The 20,092-nt window shown below is 44.5% G+C and overlaps 1 protein-coding gene across 3 annotated transcripts; it reads right to left on the minus strand.

Moving 5' to 3' along the window:
- Positions 1-9,959: 9,959 nt before the first annotated feature.
- G6PC1 (glucose-6-phosphatase catalytic subunit 1) lies at positions 9,960-18,828 on the minus strand. Of its 3 annotated transcripts, none has more exons than XM_065897205.1 (5): positions 18,343-18,828; positions 16,014-16,123; positions 13,349-13,454; positions 12,600-12,715; positions 9,960-11,000 (listed from the first exon to the last, which is right to left on the minus strand). In XM_065897205.1, the coding sequence occupies exons 1-5, from the start codon at positions 18,570-18,572 to the stop codon at positions 10,489-10,491; spliced, it is 1,074 nt and encodes a 357-aa protein (XP_065753277.1). In that variant the 5' UTR covers positions 18,573-18,828; the 3' UTR covers positions 9,960-10,488. The 3 variants fall into 3 exon arrangements, with proteins under 3 accessions (XP_065753277.1, XP_065753278.1, XP_065753279.1); XM_065897206.1 differs by having other exon boundaries at positions 18,513-18,637; XM_065897207.1 differs by having other exon boundaries at positions 10,985-11,000; positions 13,349-13,371; positions 16,008-16,123; positions 18,343-18,572.
- Between the last annotated feature and the right edge of the window lie 1,264 nt (positions 18,829-20,092).

The following is a 20,092-nucleotide window of genomic DNA, read 5'->3' on the forward strand; positions in this document are numbered from 1 at the left end:
CACTTCTTTTTTTAAAAACTAGGAATGCAAGAGTTCAGAATAGGAAACTGGACAGTCAGAGCAAGAAACTAAGAGGACATTAATCAAGGCGCTGTAAAAAACAGGAAGGTGATGGATAGATATTTGTGGCAATTTTAGGGGCGTATAGAGTATTTTTTAAATAATATATTTTGGATATGAGTTAATTTTTAACAACTAGAAAACAAGGAAACACGTTCACTGGAATGAAGTATTATTAAAGTTTACACATAATTTTTAAAATTTTTTATTTATTTATTTTTGGCTGTGTTGGGTCTTTGTTGCTGCATGCGGGCTTTCTCCAGTTGTGGCAAGTGGGGGCTACTCTTCATTGCGGTGTGCAGGCTTCTCATTGCAGTGGCTTCTCTTGTGGAGCACGGGTTCTAGGCTCACGGGCTCAGTAGTTGTGGCTCGCAGGCTCTAGATCGCAGGCAGTAGTTGTGGCACATGGGCTTAGTTGCTCTGTGGCATGTGGGATCATCCTGGATCAGGGCTCGAACCCATGTCCCCTGCACTGGCAGGCAGATTCTTAACCACTGCACCACCAGGGAAGCCCTACACATCATTTAAAGTCATTTTTTCTAGTGAAGTTTTACCTTATCATCATCAGAAGGCTATTTGGTCTGGGATGGATTTTTTTCTTTCTTAGCCTTAACTTGGGCAGTAAGACACAATCAAATTTGCATTTTTTTCCATCAGCCACTAACAGAAATTAAAACAGGAGTTTGTACCAACACTATTGGACACTGAATTTTGTAGCGATGAGACATCAAAGTATCCCATCTCTTCTATCTCTCCAAAGAAGTCAAGTCCAAGCTCAGCAGAGTTAAGCGCCCGTGTTATGCAGTGTGTCTTAACCAAGGTCTTTGTTCATCTAAGAATGTGTTTTGTTGTACTCATTCCTCTCCCTGGTGATTTAACAACAATGTTAAGTACATCCAGAGCCTTTGGAGCCAGGGTGGGGTTTGTCTCCCAAACGCCTGCAATTGGTGGCTCCCTGCCAAGACACCGCCCCCCTTGCTGGCTGAAACTCTCAACCCATCTACACATTTTATCCTGTGTTTAATGATGGCCGCATCTATGAATACCTAGAAAGACATTCAGCTTCAGGGGCAGCTACAAAAGTCCTGGAGTCAAGGGTAGTTTTACTTATAGGAACCCAGCTGCAACGACTCCTGTTACTTTCACAAGTTGACCTCGTTGGAGGGAAAGGTTTTAGAATTTAGAGTGATAAATCTCCCACCTCGAACAGAACCGAAAGAGGGGCCGCCTGGCACACCAGAATGACCCCTTGACGCAGAGGTGCTCTGACACTGAGTTGAAAAACATTCACTGGAGGGAAGTTCTTTCAAGTAAACTGTGATTGAACTGCTTCTTCTCTGGTTTGTCACAGTGTTTCTCAATCCTGGCGTTATTAACATTTGGGGCGGGATGATTCTTTGTTGGGTGGGGTTCCCAGCTGGCTCAGCCCAAAATAAAACTTGTTTTCATTCCTAACTCTTCCCCTTATCAAGCTCTTCTCAACACTTTTTAAAAAAATTAACCTGTTTATTTATTGGCTGTGTTGGGTCTTTGTTGCCCCACGTGGTCTTTCTCTAGTTGCCGAGAGTGGGGGCTACTCTTCCGGGCAGTGTGCGGTCTTCTTTTGTGTGGAGCACAGGCTCTAGGCTTGCAGGCTCAGTAGTTGTGGCTCGCGGGCTCTAGAGCACAGGCTCAATAGTTGTGGCACACAGGCTTCATTGCTCCGCAGCATGTGGGAGGCTCCTGGACCAGGCCTCAAACCCATGTCCCCTTCATTGGCAGGCGGATTCTTAAACACTGCGCCACCAGGGAAGTCCCTCCAACACTTTTTTATTCTTCCTCAAATCCATTTCCCCCAGTTAATCTTCCTCAAGGATTGAGTATTACAGGCATTCCCTCCAAAGAAAACCTGTAACTACTTGGGAACCTTGAGCTGTTTCAGGTGAGAGAGCCCAAAGTGAGCCATATCCTCCCCAGGTCTTTTGTTTTTCTTAAAATGGATTGAGTTCAGCCACCCCCCGCAACTTGAGGAATTAACTCACCAGTCTGACAGTTATTATGTTTGGGGTCACTTGCCCTTTGGAATTTCTTAGAAGCGTATCATGCAGCTGTGTGGAGCTTTGTAGGTAGGAAGCGAGAAAGGGCAGAGTTCTGGAGATAACTGTTTGGCGGCCACTGTGAGTAGGGAGGCTGCTGACAAAGCTTGGGGAGCCAGATCAAAGCCTGGAGCTGCAGCCTCAGCCTTTCCTGAATCAGCTCTGATACCTATCAAGAGCCTCACCTAAGGAACCTCACCTAAGGCTCCCCAGAGCAAGAGAGCCCTTTGGAGGCTCTGGTGCAGTGGCCATGGTGGTTTCACCGCAGTCTATAGGGAGACGCAATGCCATTGTCATTTCACTGCAGTCATCGTGTGGGACAAAATGGACTGGTAAGGAGGGCATTGGTAGTCTAAAGACATTGAGGCAGGCTGGGACCTGAGACCCTTTGCTGCAGTGCTACAATGCTTGCACCTGGGCAAACGTCTCTGAGCAACAAAATACAAGGAAACTGTAAGGGACTAAAAAGACTGCGTGCTTGTTGCAGTTGGGGCAAATTCTGGACAACAAGATATAAAAGATACAAAAAGTCCAAAAAAACTCAACTGCCACTTCTGAAGAGGTGGGAGCAACAACGGGGTATCAGGAGCAAAAGCAGGGTACTGGGCATGACCCCTGCACTCAATAGCACCAAAGGGGTGGGCAAACACCTAAGCCACCCCTCTGGCCTGACCCCTGGAAACATCCCTACTCCTCACCCCATATAGGGAACCAGCTCTCCCTTCCTCCGGGAGTGAGCACGGGAAACTGTTACTTGTTTTCACTCCCCCCTGCTGCAGCAGGGGCCCCAGTAAAACCTTGCCTGAATTTCTTGTCTCACCTCTAGTCAATTTCCATTGCTTGGGGAAGGCCAAGAGCCTGGTGGGTAACAATGTGATCAAAATAAACAAAAATAATTTATGCCACTTGGACTTTTAAGTTAGTGAAGCCAAATCACACTTGTACAAAAGCTCACTTAAGTTCATTACTAGGGTGGATCAAGTAGGGATCAGTGGCAGGGTTGCCTATGGGGTGGGGTTGAAGGAGGAGATTAGAGAGAAAGACAGAGGAGCAAAGATGGAATTTTGGTGGCAATCCTCGGCTAAAGAGTCCAAAATGGTTCACCGTGGAGGAGAAGAAATTAGATTTTCATTCTTTTTGCTCTGGAGAGAAGGACTGCAGCTGTTGAAGGCTGGAATCCCAATTCTGTGATGGCACGGAATGAGAGAATGAGAGAAGTCTGGCCAGCCTTCAAATGTTGAAGTGCAGTTGAGCTGATCGGAAGGCAATGACCATGGAATGTGAAGATCAAAAGAAGAAAGCCAGAAGACAGCAGAAAAGAAAGCATTGAAAATTTGCTGACTGGAAAAATACCCTCATGCTAAAAAAACCCCAAACCCCATAAAAACATCAAGTCGTTTCATGTTGTAGTTACACTCCTGCCCTGGAAAGATTTATGAAAGCAAAGGAAGAGAGGAGCACATAACATAATTAGGAACAGGCTACCTAGAGCACAGTTATTCTAGCTGTGGCTTAATTTGGTTAACAGACTCTGGTCCTGGTTCAAATAAGCTGGCTCTGCTATTCACTTATGTCTTTCACTTCTGTATCAACAGCTGCCTGTTGACCCCGCTGCCCAGGTAAATGCCGGAGTCAGACAAAGGGGAGATAGTTCTCTGCTAAGAATCAGGAGACCTGAGGACAGGTTACTCATGCGACTTAGAAGGGCTGTTTTACCTCTGTAGGTCTTCATTTTTGTATCTATGAAATGAAAAAAAAATTTTTTTGAATAGAATTAATAATGAACAACTTAAAAAAAAATAAGGGCCAATTCAGGAAAAAGAAAAATATTAAAAACTTTTCTCTTTTTATTAAGAAGCCAGCAACCCAGAGGCAGCTTTTTTATCTTTCACTCTGAAATTAGATTTTGGACTTTGGGTTGCCCATCATTGGACTAGACTGTTGCTAGTTTCTCTTCCAGGTAAATTAGGTCCTTGGTTCCCTAAAGGAAGTAACTTTTATTGACTGCTACTCATACCGTTTCTAGTCAATTCTTTCCTTAACAACATCATCAGAAGGCTCTTTGGCCAGAGTGTTTTCTGTTCTCAAGAGGCTCTTGAAAAACTCTTGGATACAAATTATATTCTGCTATTTGATTTACACATATAGGCCTTAAAGGCGTCTGTCTTAGTTTGGCAATTACTACAGAGTGAAATCAATAATATTAAAAATTTAGCAGCTACCGTAATGATTTTCAGAAAACAGCTCAGCAAAGTTTGACAGGTTACAAACAACTAGTCAATTGTTAAGGGCTGGAACTTCAACTATCCAGGTGTGTCTTCAAATGAAATGCTCTTGGAGCAATAAAGCCACTGCCAACAGAAGAAGGAGGTTCCCACTGATATTTCTTCATGTAAATCTAATCACCTGATCAATCTTGCTTTGAAACTCTTCCAAAGCAAAGAATTAGACAAAATTTTGATAAAGGGTCTGATCCTAGGAAACCAAAAGAGATGGCAAAACCAAAAACACTGTAAAACTTTTCCTTCCTAACCTCTTGGGAAAAGTTTGGTGGTTCCTTAAAAGTTTCTAGTAACTTTTTCTAGTTTCCACTAGTTTCTTAAACATAGAGTTACCATTTGACCCCGCAGTTCCACAACTAGGGATATACTTAAGAGAAATGCAATCATGCATCTACATGAAAACTTGTATGCAAGTGTTCCTAGCAGTATTGTTCATAATAGCCCCAGTGTGGGAACAATCCAGATATCCATCAACTAATGAATGGATAAACAAGATTTATCCATACACTGAAATATTGTTTGGCCATAAGAAGAAATGAAGTACCGATACATGTTACAACGTACATGAACCTTGAAAACATTATAAGTGAAAGAAGCCAGACCCAAAAGGTTACATGTTGTGTGATTCCATTCATATGAAATGTCTAGAATAGGCAGCTCTATGAGTCAGAAAATAGATTAGTGGTTGCCGAGGGCTGTATGGGTTAGGGTGAAATGGAAGTGACTTCGAATGAGTATGGGGTTTCTTTACGGAGTGAGAAAGAATGTTCTAAAATCGATTTGTGGTAATGGTTGTACAATTCTCTGAATATGCTGAAAACCATTGAACTGTTCACTTTATTATTTTTTTTAAGATTTTTTTTGATGTGGACCATTTTTTTGAAAGTCATTATTGAATTTGTTACAATATTGCTCCTGTTTTATGTGTTGGTTCTTTGGCCTCGAGGCATGTGAGATCTTAGCTCCCCAACCAGGGATCGAACCCGCACCCCACCCCCAGAATTGGAAGGCAAAATCTTAACCACTGTACCGCCAGGGAAGTCCCTGGGCTGTTCACTTTAAATAGCTGAATTGTACAGTATGTGAATTATATCTCAATAAAATTGTTATAAATTTTTAAAGCTATTATAAGTTTTGTTAAAAAAACAAAAATTTTATGCCCTTGGTTTCTCTGCAGTGAAGCAGCATTGGCCCAGGCAGCAGACATTGCATTTCCTTTTCTTTTTTAAAAATAAATTTATTTATTTATTTTTGGCTGCGTTGGGTCTTCGTTGCTGCGTGGGGCTTTCTATAGCTGCGGGGAGCAGGGGCTACTCTTCGCTGTGGTGCACGGACTTCTCATTACAGTGGCTTCCCTTGTTGCAGAGCATGGGCTCTAGGCGCATGGGCTTCAGTAGTTGTGGCACACGAGCTCAGTAGTTGTGGCCTGAGGGCTCTAGAACACAGGCTCAGTAGTTGTGGCACATGGGCTTAGTTGCTCCGTGGCATGAGGGATCTTCCTGGACCAGGGCTCGAACCCGTGTCCCCTGCATTGGCAGGCAGATTCTTAACCACTGCGCCACCAGGGAAGTCCCAGAAGTTGCATTTTCTTAATGGGTCTGTTTTCCTAGGGCAATAATACAATTGTATAGTGTGTGTGTGTGTGTGTGTGTGTGTGTGTGTGTGTGTGTGTGTATGTATCATCCTCAAACTTATTTCCCTAAAACGGATAGACTGCTAGACCAATCTATCAAATTGTGCTTTAATATAACATGGACCTTGGTTTAAAACGGTCATTGGTCACTTAAACTTACTTCCATCCTGAGGATTCACAAGTCATTTCTAAAGCAAACATACATCCGTAACTTGGGGAAAAGATCTGTGTTCAAAATGTGCTTGTACATTGGCTATATTACAAATTGATCATGGCCTGACACTCTGCTCGGCTTTACCCGTCACAAATTCTTAGCCCTTAGGGCTGTCCATTTCTAGACTTTGCCTGTCCCAGTGAAAAGTAGCAGTCCTGTATTTGTGGAGTCTCTGATCTAAATAATCTTCCACGGTGTCTCTTTACTTTTTACTCCTGTATATGGCTCTATACCAAAAGTTCTTTGTGGTAATTCTACCTTCTCGTGCTATCTCGATTGTAGAAATAAGTTACTTACTGTCTGACCCAGATAGGCTGAGCATGGCTTTTAAGCTCTTCCTTGAAAGAAAGAAAAGAAATAGCTAAGGTTGTTTTAGACACCGCTGTTAATCTAACATGGTCATGCCTGTTCCAATAGTTTATGAAATTAACTTTGAAATACGGTATCTTCATACTTAGAAATAAATACTAGCTCACTAGGAGGATCACTCTGTGTTTTTTTTTTAAATTGGAGTATAATTGCTTTACAGTGTTGTGTTAGTTTCTGCTGTAGGATGAAGTGAATCCCCTCTTGGACCTCCCTCCCTCACCTGCCCCTTTCCCACACCTCTAGGTCGTCACAGAGCACCGAGTTGAGCTCCCTGTGCTATACAGTAGGTTCCCACAAGCTATCTATTTTACACATGGTAGTGTATTTATGTCAAACCTAATCTCCCAATTCATCCCACCCTCCCCTTCCCCACTGTGTCCACATGTAAATTCTCTACGTCTGTGTTTCTATTCCTGCCCTGCAAATAGTTTCATGTGTACCATTTTTCTAGATTCCACATATATGCATTAATATACATTATTTGGGGACTTCCCTGGTGGCGCAGTGGTTAAGAATCTGCCTGCCAATGCAGGGGACACGGGTTCGATCCCTGGTCCGGGAAGATCCCACATGCCGCGGAGCAACGAAGCCCGTGCGCCACAACTACTGAGCCTGCACTCTAGAGCCCATGAGCCACAACTACCGAGCCCATGTGCCACAACTACTGAAGCCCACACGCCTAGATCCTGTGCTCCACAACAAGAGAAGCCACCGCAATGAGAAGCCCGTGCACCACAACAAAGAGTAGCCCCTGCTTGCTGCAACTAGAGAAAGCCCACGCACAGCAATGAAGACCCAACGCAACCAAAAATTAAAAAAACAACAGCAACAATGGTATTTGTCCTTTGGCCACAAGAAATCAAAATCTCTGTGGTCTGAATGAAGAGTTGTATCTGGTATTGGAAGGATGGTTTGATGCAGCCATTAGTCTTACTGGCATCTGTGGGGTAGAGGATAGAGTATGAACTTGGAGTCAGACTGCCTAGCTCTTAAACTGGCTCCTCTATTCTGGGCAAGATACCTAATCCTTCTGTGCCTATTCATATGTAACATGAACATAAATTCTAACACCCACCTCACAGAAACCTTGGGAGACTTAAGGGAGTTCACTGTATAAATAAATAAAATACTTAGAACAGAGCCTGGTGTATATTAAGCCCAAATTTCATCTTTTATTATGTGTCTTTATTAACCTTACCAACTGCTGGGGGCAGGAACATTATTTACTTTCTGCCAGAATCCTACTGCAAGGAATCTGGACTTGGTCCCTGAGGGCAAATAAATCATCCAGGATGGAGGCCATGCCCAAGCAGTGGGGTTCAATTCAGACAGAACAAGACCATTTCCCTTCATCCTTGGTGAGACCGTTAGTGTCTCGGAGGGGCCCGGTGCCACCCCTGAAGAAATAAAATTCGGTAGGAGGACTCACCTTTCCCTAAAGAGTCACATCCCAAAATTCTGAAGCGAATGATCAGACTCACTCTCGGTAGATCCAGAGATACGCCCGTGAGCCAAGGCTTCTGGAGGCGGGACCCTGCACCCAGGATGAAATAAATCCTGCAGAAATGCTGTCAGTAGCTCCCTTGTGCAGCCCTCGGTGCTATCACTTGCCCTGTTCATATTTTCTTTAACTATAACCCAGAACCATGCTGACACTGGGTTACTGGATTCCACAGTCTGCTCAGTTTTTTTTTTGGCCGGGACCAGGGATTGAACCTGTGCCTGTTGAGGTGGAAGCGCAGAGTCCTAACCACTGGACCGCCAGGGAATTCCCTGCTCAGTCTTGTTCTGCTGCTATGACTTACATTCCCTGATCGGTTAGTTTGGTAATGATCTTGCCTGTCTGCCCCCAAGTTGCAGTTTTGTAACAGGAGAGAGCCAATCCTGACTCCATGTTGGATCTGTTTCTTTTACTTTAACCTTTGCTTCCGGTTGCTTTTGTTCATTAAAAGGATACTGTCTATACACAGTGGCCTGCCTTAGGGAACCCTGTCCCCTCTGCTTGAAGGTTAAACCAAAGTGCCTTTGTTCAGGTAAACATCCTGACCCTGTCCACCTGTGGATGGCGGCAAGAAAGAAGAAATTAACACATCCCCTCCCCAAGGCTGGCCATTCCAAGGGACATTCGCAAACCTTATGGCCTTTTTATTTTATTCCTCATCTCCTCCCCCTCTGTTCTATAAAAGAAACTGGCATCCAAAACCCTGATAAGATGGGTTTTTTTGGAGACATTAGTCTGCCATCTTCTCTGTCTGCCAGCTTTCCGAATAAACTTGTATTCCTTGCCTCAGCACCTTGTCTCCCGATTTATTGGCCTGTTGTGTAGCAAGCAGAGCGAGCTTGGACTCGGTAACAGTTTGATCCCATAGAGCAACTCATGCTGCACTGTGGTCTGGTAAATAATGTTCAGCCTTGGCCAACTAGAATATGATATTGTGACTATGTTGATATGCTTGACTCTACCTGTGCCCCTGTGGACACTTTGTAAGTCTCAGCAGCCCTACTGGGACTCCTGGGCAACCCAAGACAAAGCACCTTCCTTTTGCAAAAAGAAAACATAAGTATATAGAAACCAAATTATTTGTTTAGGGAAATAGAGAAAGACCTAGAAATTTAGCTAAGCCAGGATTAGAACCTTCAGATCACATTGCCTCTAAAATATAGTAATCAACAAGACTTCATTCTTAAGTAAAATGTTGTTTTAATAAAATACTGCACGTATATATTTTTCTTTGCAAAGATGTTATGACCAGGATGGTTGGTGTGAATGATACTATATGGTAAGCTGTATAATTAGTAGAAAAAACAAGGACTCTCAAATAAATAGGCTTCAACATTTTTTTTAAAGGACATATTCTGCAAATTAGTTGAGACTAGAGAATAGGCAAAGAGGAGGAGTTGGCTTTTCCTCCAAGAATGCACTCTTGATTGGCTTGGGATAGAGAAAGGAGTCATATTTACCTCCAGGAATCAAAAGTAACATCGGAGTGACCTTCTGGAGAGAGAAATCCTGGCCCTCTCCTTGCCATTTTGCCCAAGATTTCAGAGCTTAACTGAAACATACAAAAGCACCACTATAGAGTCACTTTTAGGCATCTGAGGATCCAGCAGGGTGGTTGTGGAATCAGTGGAAAATGCTGGGGAAAGCAGAGCTGGGCTAATAAGGAGAAAGATCGAATGTTATAGAGGAGAAGCTGACGTTGCCTGAGTATTCTGACCTAGGGCGATACCCAGATCACTGCAGCCATTCAGAAATCCCAGTAAATACAATGACCGTGGATATATAATAGAAAAATACAAGAAGCAGAATTACTCCACTAAGGACCTATTCATTGTACTTTAAGTTGGTCCCCCACCGTTGAGAGCCCTTTACCTAAAGATCCGTATATCATCGAAGCCATTAAGATATTGTTTGATATACAATTTGCATGACATGAAAGATATTTAAAAATCCTCCTTAATCAATCCTTCTTTCCCTATCAAATCCACTGCTCCTTTCTCCTTTTCTGGGTAAGGATGAACATGAGTAGAAAATTCCGTGTGATCCCCAGCCTGGCGTTGTGAGCTGGCCCTACCAAGAAGTCTCGCTTTTGTGTATTGGACAAAAGAGTAAGCATATCTTCGTGGAAAAAAATCCAGAATGACCCAACCTCCAATAAGGCTTTCTCAAAGAGCCTTATTAGCTTTTCAAAAAAACATCACCCAATGCAATTAGAATTGCAAAGGGGGAAGGGGGTGTCGCCTGAGCTGACTCTATAGTACCTCTGGCCTCATAACGGGCTGGCAGAAGGCCCTAGCCACCTTCAATCCTTGGTGCAGTCATCGACTTTTAAATTCTGAAGACTCCACATCCCTTTACAAAGTCTTCTTGTTCGGCTGGCCCAGGACCTGGGCCAGGCAGTAGGGGATGAGACTGACAGACGCCAGGGGCACTGCCGCACTCTTGCAGAAGGACAGGACATAGAAGATCAGCTCGATGTGGGATGGGGGTTTCAAAGAGTCAAAGAGATGCAGGAGGACGAGGGAGGCCACAATGCAGCTGAGGCGGAACGGGAACCACTTGCTAAGCTTGCCTTTGCAGCTCTCCCTGTACATGCTGGAGTTGAGAGCCAGACCCAGGCCAAAGAGTGTCCCCAGGTTCTTGAGGAGGCTGGCAAAGGGCGTAGTGTCAATGTGGACCCACTCTGGCCGCTCACACCTTCGCTTGGCTTTCTCTAGGGTCCACAAGAGGTCGACCCCCAGCCCCTTTAGCAGCAGGTAAAATCCAATGGCAAAACTGAACAGGAAGAAGGTAATGAGAAAGTATTTCTTGAGATTGGCGTTGTAGATGCTCCGGATGTGGCGGAAAGTCTCAGCAACCGCAATGCCTGAGAGGAAGAAAGAATGACCGTGAGAACTGGGGAAGACACTGGCCCTTCAGCTAGAGGTGAGTTTGGAGCAATGGGTGACATGCCATCCACCCCACCATTGTGGAGTTAAATCACAGATGCCAGATTGAGGATCGTTTGTTTTCTTCCCATATGTGATTCCAGCCTGTCCTCAGCCACAGATTCTTTCAGATGGAAGAGTCATGTCACATACTTCCTCACTCCGCATGCAAGTTTCCTGTGTGTGTGTGTGTGTGTGTGTGTGTGTATGTGTGGTCCTCCTGTCTCTACTTGAATACCCTCAGGGATGAAGAGCTCACTCCCATTCAGGGAGCCCATTTCATTTTTGCATGGATTTGATCATTACACAGTTCTTCCTTGTGCTGAGCTAAATAAAACCTCTCTCCTTCTAACGATGTCTATTGGTCTCAGTTTTTTTCCGCAGGTGTTAATAAGTGGTAAATCTAGAGCCTCTGTCAGCACATTTAAAGATACTTGTTCTCAGCGGTGAGGGGTAAATTAGGAGGTTGGGATTAACACATACACACTATATAAAATAGATAACCAACAAGGACCTACTCTATAGCACAGGGAAATATACTCAATATTTTATAATAACCTATAAGGGAAAAGAATCTGAAAATAAATATATATATGTGTATGTGTATATATATAGGTAGATATACCTGTATATATATCTGAATTACTGTGCTGTACACCTGAAACTAACATGATATTGTAAATCAACTATACTTCAATTAAAAAAATAATAAACTGGGGGACAAAAAAGAAGAGACTAAGACAGATTGGGAACTCAAAAAATAAAATAAAGAAAGATAGTTATTCTCCTCTCTAACTTAAACATTTCCGGATCTTTCATGTAACATGAACTTCCAGGCTCTTTCTCAAACATGGAACCCTGCGCTAAATGCTGTGTTAATTCCGTGGTTGCCATGAAGCCATTACTTCCCTTGTTCTCAACATGCTTCTGTGAATGCTGCCCTGCTCTGCTTTTTCAGGTCTCCAGGGGAAAAATTCTGCACTTTCCTTAAGGTCTTATATTCTAGTCCTTTCCACAAAGTCAAGAAGTTCTTGCTTACACTTAACCAAAGTCCTTTCTGCCCCTTATTAACTGGATCCAAGAAAACAAAATATTCAAAATTCAGAGGCTATAATAAAGACCAGCTGTGGGTATCTGTTAGGTTTGCAAATGGATTTATTTAAATAAAGAGCTTTCCAAGGACATGGTGTTAGTTTGTTAGATTTGGTAGCTTTTCTTAAGACTAAACTAGGGGCCACTTCCAACTGAAGACCCGTAAGAAATAAAGAATGTAAATATCTTGGAGATTTCAAGCGAATTCAACTGGGTAGGTTAATTTTCTGTATTGTCATGTTTCTGGAACATACTTAGTTGTGTACATCTGGGCACTCCTATAGAAATGAGTCATTTCAAATCGCCCACCCTTGACTTTCAGCCCACTGAAATGCTAATAGCATTGATTATACACAGAACATGGCAGGAATGCTGGGATTTTGTCCTGATGAGGGAGGAATGGTATAGGTGGGGAGTTGGAGGGAGGGAGCCAGAGCAGCTGGTACCTGACAAGACTCCGGCAACAACTTGATGGGGAAAATGAGCAGCAAGGTAGATTCGCGAAAGACAGACATTCAGCAGCACTGCCCAGAATCCCAACCACAAAATGATGTTCAAGCACCTGCAATGGAAGAGGCAGCCATAAGAGAACCCAGATATAGATCCTTCAGCAAAGAGACCAGCCTCAGCAGGAATGCTGGAGCCTGGCAAACTTAGGTTTCATCAGTGGAATTCTTGTAAATTGAAGCCTGTACTCAAAATTCAAAGATAACCATGGCAAGTGGTGAAACCCTGTGTATGTGAATTTTAACCTCCCTATTTTATGTTTCATAATTAAGGATTTTCACAGTGTCTGCATACCCAGAATTCCCCATAGAAGGAATGTCTTCTGCTTCTTTGTTTATTTTAACCTGGACGGGGCGTCTCAATTATTGGTACAGAAATGGGTTTTTGTTTAAAGCCTGCTTCTAGCTCACTAGCTGATCTCGAGAAACCCCTCTGCTATGTTAGGCCTTTTTTACTGATCTCTAAAATTAGGTGTTGCCCGTTCACAACATTCATTAAGTGGATCCCTTCCAGCCCTAACATTCTGTGACTCTAATATTCGCTCTCAGCAGAAATGCCACAACTCTTATCAGTACCAGCCTAAGGCATGGGGTGGGCTGGGGGCACGTGAAGAAGAGTAAGTGGTGTGTCAGCTTCAGAGAGCCACCTCCTGCCCTCCGCCACCCACAACCCAGAGCTGAGTTCTTACCGAAATCTGTAGGTTGGCTTTTTCTTTCCCCGAAAGATAGAGAGGGTAGATGTGACCATCACATAGTATACACCTGCCGTACCCATGGCATGGCCAGAGGGACTCCCTAAAGAATAGGAAAGAGATGAATGAATGAACCAAAGGTTAAAAGTCTCCATGTGGGAGATTGCTAGGGGGCATCATCTATCCATCCAACCATCCATCCTTCCATCTATCCATCTTTCCATACATCCATTCATCCATCTATCCATCCATCCATCTATCTTTCCATTCAGGAAATTTAATGGAAAAGCTACAAGATGTTGAAGGAGAAGGACCCTGGGCTCACCTCCTCTCATGAGCATACCAAAATCACAACTAACTGCTGAACAACTATTGATGGAAAAGACTGAAACCCATCTTTCCATCCATCCATCCATCCATCCATCCAATTATCCATCCACCCATCCATCCTTTCATCCATCTACCCATCCTGCCGTCCATTCATTTATCCATGTAGTCATTTATTTAACAAATATCTATTGAGCTCCTACTACGTGCCCAGCACCATGCTAGGCTTTGGGAGTACAGAGCAAAGTCAGAGAAGGTCATAGCTCTTGTGGTTATGTATATATCAGCATGCTGGGTATACAATCACAAACCGATCTGCCTTCCATTGTCTCTCTTCCACTCTCTTTGCTCAGTCTGCTCCAGCCATGCTGGCCTCATGGCTCTCCTTTAAACACACTCCCACTTCAGTGTCCCTGTGATGTTGGCCTTTCTAACCAGACACTTCTTCCTTCAGAAATTTACTGGCTAATTCCCTTGCCTCTTTCAAGTTTTTGCTCAGATCTCACCTTCTCAATGAGTCCTACCTTGACCACCTTATTTAATCCTGCATTCAATTCCTATTCCTGCTTCCTCTTCCCTGAAAGATGGAGGGTCCTGAGATGTGCCACTCAGATCCCCTTCTGGACTGAAGTTATTTCCCCTTTCTCTTGTTGAGAGTGTAGTTGCAGACGGCCCTCAGCTCTCAGACTTCTCTGGAAGTCTTGCCCTGGGCTGAAAAGAGCTGTCTTGATCACAGCTACCCTCTCCCTGGGGTGGGGGGGAGCCTGCACCCAATCACTGGTCTCTATTGGGGTATAAGAGTCTGGTCTCCTTGAATCAATTCGGAGCTCCTATGGGGTTGGCTGAGACTGAATTGCAACTAGGTTTCTTCTGGCCAGGTGGCTTCTGTCCCTTTCTTCTATGAATGCTGCTCCCAAGAGCAGCCTGCCTCCTGCATGCTGATCTCCATCTGAGTCTGCTTTCCAGGGAACCGCATAGGTAAAGCCTTGCCTTTCTTCCTCCTCCTCCTTCTTCTTCCTCTAATATCCTAAATATTTTACTTGTGTATTATGATTTTTTTTTATAACACACACACACACACACACACACACACATACACACACCATTCAAATTTAAGCTCCACAAGAGGGAGAACTTTTTTTTTTTTTTTGCCACGCTGCACGGCTTGCAGGCTCTTAGTTCCCTGACCAGGAGTTGAACCCAGGCCACCACAGTGAAGGCACCGAGTCCTAACCACTGGACCACCAGGGAATTCCCACGGGTAGGGATCTTTGTTTTATTCACTGAGGCATTTCAAGTACCCAGAACAGTGTTTGACACAGGTGTTAGATAAATAACACTTGAATGAATGGATATGCTCTGAAGTGAGTCGAGGATTTGTGAGAACAAATAACGAAGGGCCATGCCCTAGTCTGGGGGCCAGTGATAGGGTGTTTGAGGAAGGGACACTAACACTGAGACCTACGGGTGAACAATGGGGTTGAGTATTCCTTTCCTTACTGAAAAATGAAATCTATCATGTGGCTGAAAAACGCCCGTCTGGGTGTACCTAGTAAAATACAGACAGGGTGCGGGATTGGACAGTCAGCTCAGGAGGCCACATCTCCTGGGCCTCTGGGAAGCACAGCCAGGGGCTCAGGCCTCTACCATGTTCCCTTCCCTGGACAAAGGGCCACAGCACAGTTACTCTCCTGAGCCCTTTGCCTGTGAGGGATCCCTTGCCTTTCTGGACTAGCAATTTCGGTTCTGGAAACGTTAGGCAGATTTCCAAAGTGTCAGTCATGGGCTATTTGGGAAGGCCTTGCTTAAGTGAATTCAAATGGAGTTGTACCGGACTTCCTTGGTGGTGCAGTGGTTAAGAATCCGCCTGCCAATGCAGGGAACATGGGTTCGAGCCCTGGTCCAGGAAGATCCCACATGCTGCGGGGCAACTAAGCCCGTGCGCCACAACTACTGAGCCTGCCCTCTAGAGCCTGCAAGCCACAACTACGGAGCCCGTGTGCCACAACTACTGAGCCCGCACGCCTAGAGCCCGTGCTCTGCAACAAGAGAAGCCACTGCAATGAGAAGCCCACGCACCACAACGAAGAGTAGCCCCGCTCGCCACAACTAGAGAAAGCCTGTGCACAGCAACAAAGACCCAACACAGCCAAAAATAAATAAATAAAATAAAATAAATGGAGTTGTACCAAATCCAAGACCATGACCAAAGCTTGCAAGAGTGGCTCTGCTCATGTCCCCCTCAAAGACAGCTTCATCCAGAACATTGTTACCAGGTGTCCACTGCGAGCAAGGTTCACCCAGTTTCTGTCTGAACAAGGGCTGCGACTCTCACCTGGGCCGGTCTCACAGGTGACCGGGAACTGCTTTATCAGCGGCACAGAGGTGTTGCTGTAGTAGTCGGTGTCCAGGACCCACCAGTATGGGCGCTGTCCAAAGAGAATCCTGTGAAAAAGCAGAACCGATATCTGGAATTACTGAGGGAACACTTTGTCCCAATGCCACACCTTCAAGAAGAGAGATAGTTCAAGGACAAGACCCATGTGATCCTATACAGAACACTGGTATCACGGGCACCTCCAAGAAGGGGAACTGGATGGCTGGAGAGGGGCAAGGGAGGGAGACTTTTTAAAAAAAAATATTTTATTTATTTATTTTTGGCTGTGTTGGGTCTTCATTGTGGTGCACGGGCTTCTCATTGCGGTGGCTTCTCTTGTTGCAGAGCACGGGCTCTAGGTGCGCGGGCTTCAGTAGTTGTGGCACACGAGCTCAGTAGTTGTGGCTCAAGGGCTCTAGAGCACAGGCTCAGTAGTTGTGGCACATGGGCTTAGTTGCTCCGTGGCATGTGGGATCTTCCCGGACTAGGGCTCGAACCCGTGTCCCCTGCATTGGCAGGCGGATTCTTAACCCATGGGCCACCAGGGAAGTCCCAGGAGGGAGACTTTATGGTGCACCCATTATATAACTTTTGAATTTTGCACTATTTGAAGGTATTATTTATTCAAACACAAATAAATAAATCCAATATCCTCAAAGCCGTATTAACGGCAACTATGTGACTTTTTTTTTTTTTTTAACCCCAAGAAGAATTTGTCCTGGCAGGATGCATAGGAACTACAGTTTGCAACTTGGACTTGCATATTCTACGGGTTCTCTTTCTGCTGGCCTCCAGAGTCTTGGGTTTCTTCCGGACACCAGAGAATGAGCCCCAGCCCCAAGGACAAGCCCCACCAAGGGGATGTGGTCTCTGTTTCCATCAGAATCACTCTCTGTTAGGACATACATAGCTTCAGAGGCTTGTTCTGTATCCTCTCAGCTTTGAAACAGAATATCTCAGACAAACCGCTTTCCCTTTCATAGCATGTTTTTCATTGTGGAAACAGGTGTGACGGGTTGGTCAGGATGCCTCCTCTGCCCTGCAGTGGAGGAACAGTGATTTCTCACTAAAATTAGCCACTAACTCTGACCTCTACCAACTCAGATAAAATCCATGGTTCTTTACATGAAATTAGATGTTTGGAATAACGTTTTATCTTTTTATTTGTTAGAGTTATGCTATTGAATACCAGAAGTTACAGTCAAAGTCGATTTTTCAACAGGAATTTCAGAATCCCATCAATACGCCTTGGGCTTCTGAGCCCAATAACGATGTTTTTTCCTACCCTAAAGGAGTTTTCTTGTTTATGGCCAAAGAAAATTAGAGCTAGAAGAGATCTTAAGAATCACCTACCAGTGAACAAAGATAATTTTAGGGATGGTAAAGATCTTAGAGGGCAGCTGGTCCAACCTCTTCATTTTCTAGACGAGGAAATAGAGGCCAAACCAGTAATGTGTTAGAGTCATCCAGTACTGGCTAACAAATGTAAAATATTCAGGATTTTTACAAGCTGGACCCAACGGTAGCTTGAAAGTGGGATCATATACACAGTAGAAACTGGCAAGTACTAAAATCAGGGCTTTTTACCCCCAAGAGTCAGTTTATCAACACTGGATGTAACATAGTTCGTAAGAGTGTTGCCTCTGAAACCAGCCTGCCTGGGCTTCAGTCCTGCCTCCGACACCACCTGTGCTTTTCTAGTCGTTTAACTCAGTGCCTTAAGTGTGCTTAGCGCGTGGCCTGGCACATACTACGTGTTCAATAAATGTTAATAACTATACTAATTATTAAGGTCTCAGAGATAATCTAAGTTTACAGATTATAAAACAGAAACTCAGAGAGTTGCTACGAGCTGTCCAGGACATACAGCCGGTAGGTGGCTGAACAAGAGAGTTCTCTGGATTACTTCTCATGACCCCACACAACAAGTTTTGAAATTGCCTATGTGTTTCCCTTCTTCATACCTCATTTTTCTTCCTTCGTACATCTATCTTTATGTCACCTATGCTGTTTCATAGTAATGAAACGGTGTTTCTTTGCTTATAGCCTATAATTCACAAGGTCCAGCTGGCCTTCCGTCCATACGACATAGCCTTTCCTGTATCTTCAGCTCCTGACAGGGTTTTCTCTGTCAACCCTCATTCTACAGAGGATCCAAAGTCAGGAGGGGAGTAAGCTGTGCCTTCCTGAATAACATGGAGGAGAGGCAACTTCTGACGGACAGACATTTCCAGAGAGAACGCCAGCCTCTCCTTGCCGAGGTACTCTCTGTCTGGCTCTTACTCACCACTTAAAGACGAGGTTGAGCCAGTCTCCAATCACAGCTACCCAGAGGAGTTTGATGCCCACAGCTTCTCGGAGATGGAACCAGATGGGGAAGAGGACATAAAAGGCATTCCTGAGGTCTGCGATCACAGACACCAAGATGAACCAATCCTGGGACTTCTGATAATTCACCTGGAGGTAGTGCGTTGACTGGACCCCAAAATTGTGCAGAGCATTCATTCCCTCCTCCATCCTCACTCAGGAAACCTTTGGCTGTGGCCTTGCAGTTATTTCAGACTTGGTGGTGATTGCTCTGCTATCAGCCTGTGTCTTGCCTCTGTTTTATACACTCTGTATCCAGTCTGCAGGTCAACCCAGCCCTGATCTTTGGACTCAAAAACCGCTTTTGTCTAAAATCTATTGATCAAAGGTGCATCACCAGTAGGTTGATGCAAACGTGTTCAGTGTGATTTACGTAAAATAGGAAAACAGGGACACAAAAACAGCCTGATCGTCCGTGGGCTGGCACAGCCAATGATTAACTTTGGCGTTGTTGCTTGACAGTGCAAGGGGCTGCCCTCCTGGTTCCGAAACCCGGCCAGAGACACAGGACAGAGTCTAAATCTGCCATGGTTCTTGCAAAGATGCCTGATTTCCTAAGTCTACACCTGCACTTATTTTGGAACAAAGAGAAGTCTTGGTGCTCTAGCTATTCAACTTTTAATTTATTAATTTAAAAATATAGTAAGTTCTGGGGCTTCCCTGGTGGCGCAGTGGTTGAGAGTCTGACTGCTGATGCGGGGGACGCGGGTTCGTGTCCCGGTCTGGGAAGATCCCACATGCCGCAGAGCGGCTGGGCCCGTGAGCCATGGCCGCTGAGCCTGCGCGTCCGGAGCCTATGCTCCGCAACGGGAGAGGCCACAACGGTGAGAGGCCCGCGTACCGCAAAAAAAAAAAAAAAAAAAAAAAAAATATAGTAAGTTCTATTGTACTGGGAACTGCCATGTTGCTGGGCATTTCTTAACTGCATTAGGGTCTAGGAAATGCCTCTGATTTGCGAGAACAAACCCTCTTCACAGTATTGGCTCTGTATCTCTTAGGGCCAGAAAATAATCATTTTTGAATGCACTGATTAATTTTGCTGTTGTTGTTTTTTTGACAGTGCCACGTGGCTTGTGGGATCTTAGTTCCCCGACCAGGGATTGAACCTGTGCCCCCTGCCGTGGCAGCACAGAGCGCTAACCACTGGACAGCCAGGGAATTTGCCCTTTGGGGTTTTAACACATAAGTTTAAGCAACAGAGTGAATGCGTATTCATGCAAAAACAATATGGTGAACATGTGGTTCTAAATAAAAACACCAGCAAACTGGGGACTGGGGACTCTGGAAAGGGCTTTGTACTTTGAGCTTTCTTTCATTTGTACCTGGAGATTAGATACAGATATAGATATGATATAGATATAGATACAGATGTATCAATATATACAAATAATCACCAGGAAGTAAATACAATGTTATTATAACCATGGATGTAGACAAGGAATAAAGTGACAAACACCAAGTTATGAGAAACAATGCTGCCTGCTCACCCCTACAAACAGAAAGCAGCCTGCAGTAGCCTAGAGACCAAAATCTCACACTCAGATGACCTAGGACTGTGACGGGAGCAGGGGCTGACTCAGGTGACAGACTGATGAGTTTTCAAGAATAAGAGCCAGTGGGAATAAAACTTGTTAAAACCCACACAAATTCCCCATTAGGAAGTCCATGGT

The sequence above is a fragment of the Phocoena phocoena genome, chromosome 19, assembly GCF_963924675.1.
Source record: "Phocoena phocoena chromosome 19, mPhoPho1.1, whole genome shotgun sequence".
NCBI classification, from domain to species: Eukaryota; Metazoa; Chordata; class Mammalia; order Artiodactyla; family Phocoenidae; genus Phocoena; species Phocoena phocoena.

Coding starts and splice junctions, on each gene's coding strand:
- G6PC1 (XM_065897205.1), bottom strand. CDS start 18,572: ATGGAGGAGGGAATGAATGCTCTGCACAATTTTGGGGTCCAGTCAACG. Junction 16,124..18,342: donor CTCAACCTCGTCTTTAAGTG/GTGAGTAAGAGC, acceptor GCTTTTTCACAG/GATTCTCTTTGGACAGCGCC. Junction 13,455..16,013: donor CACCTGTGAGACCGGCCCAG/GTGAGAGTCGCA, acceptor CCTATTCTTTAG/GGAGTCCCTCTGGCCATGCC.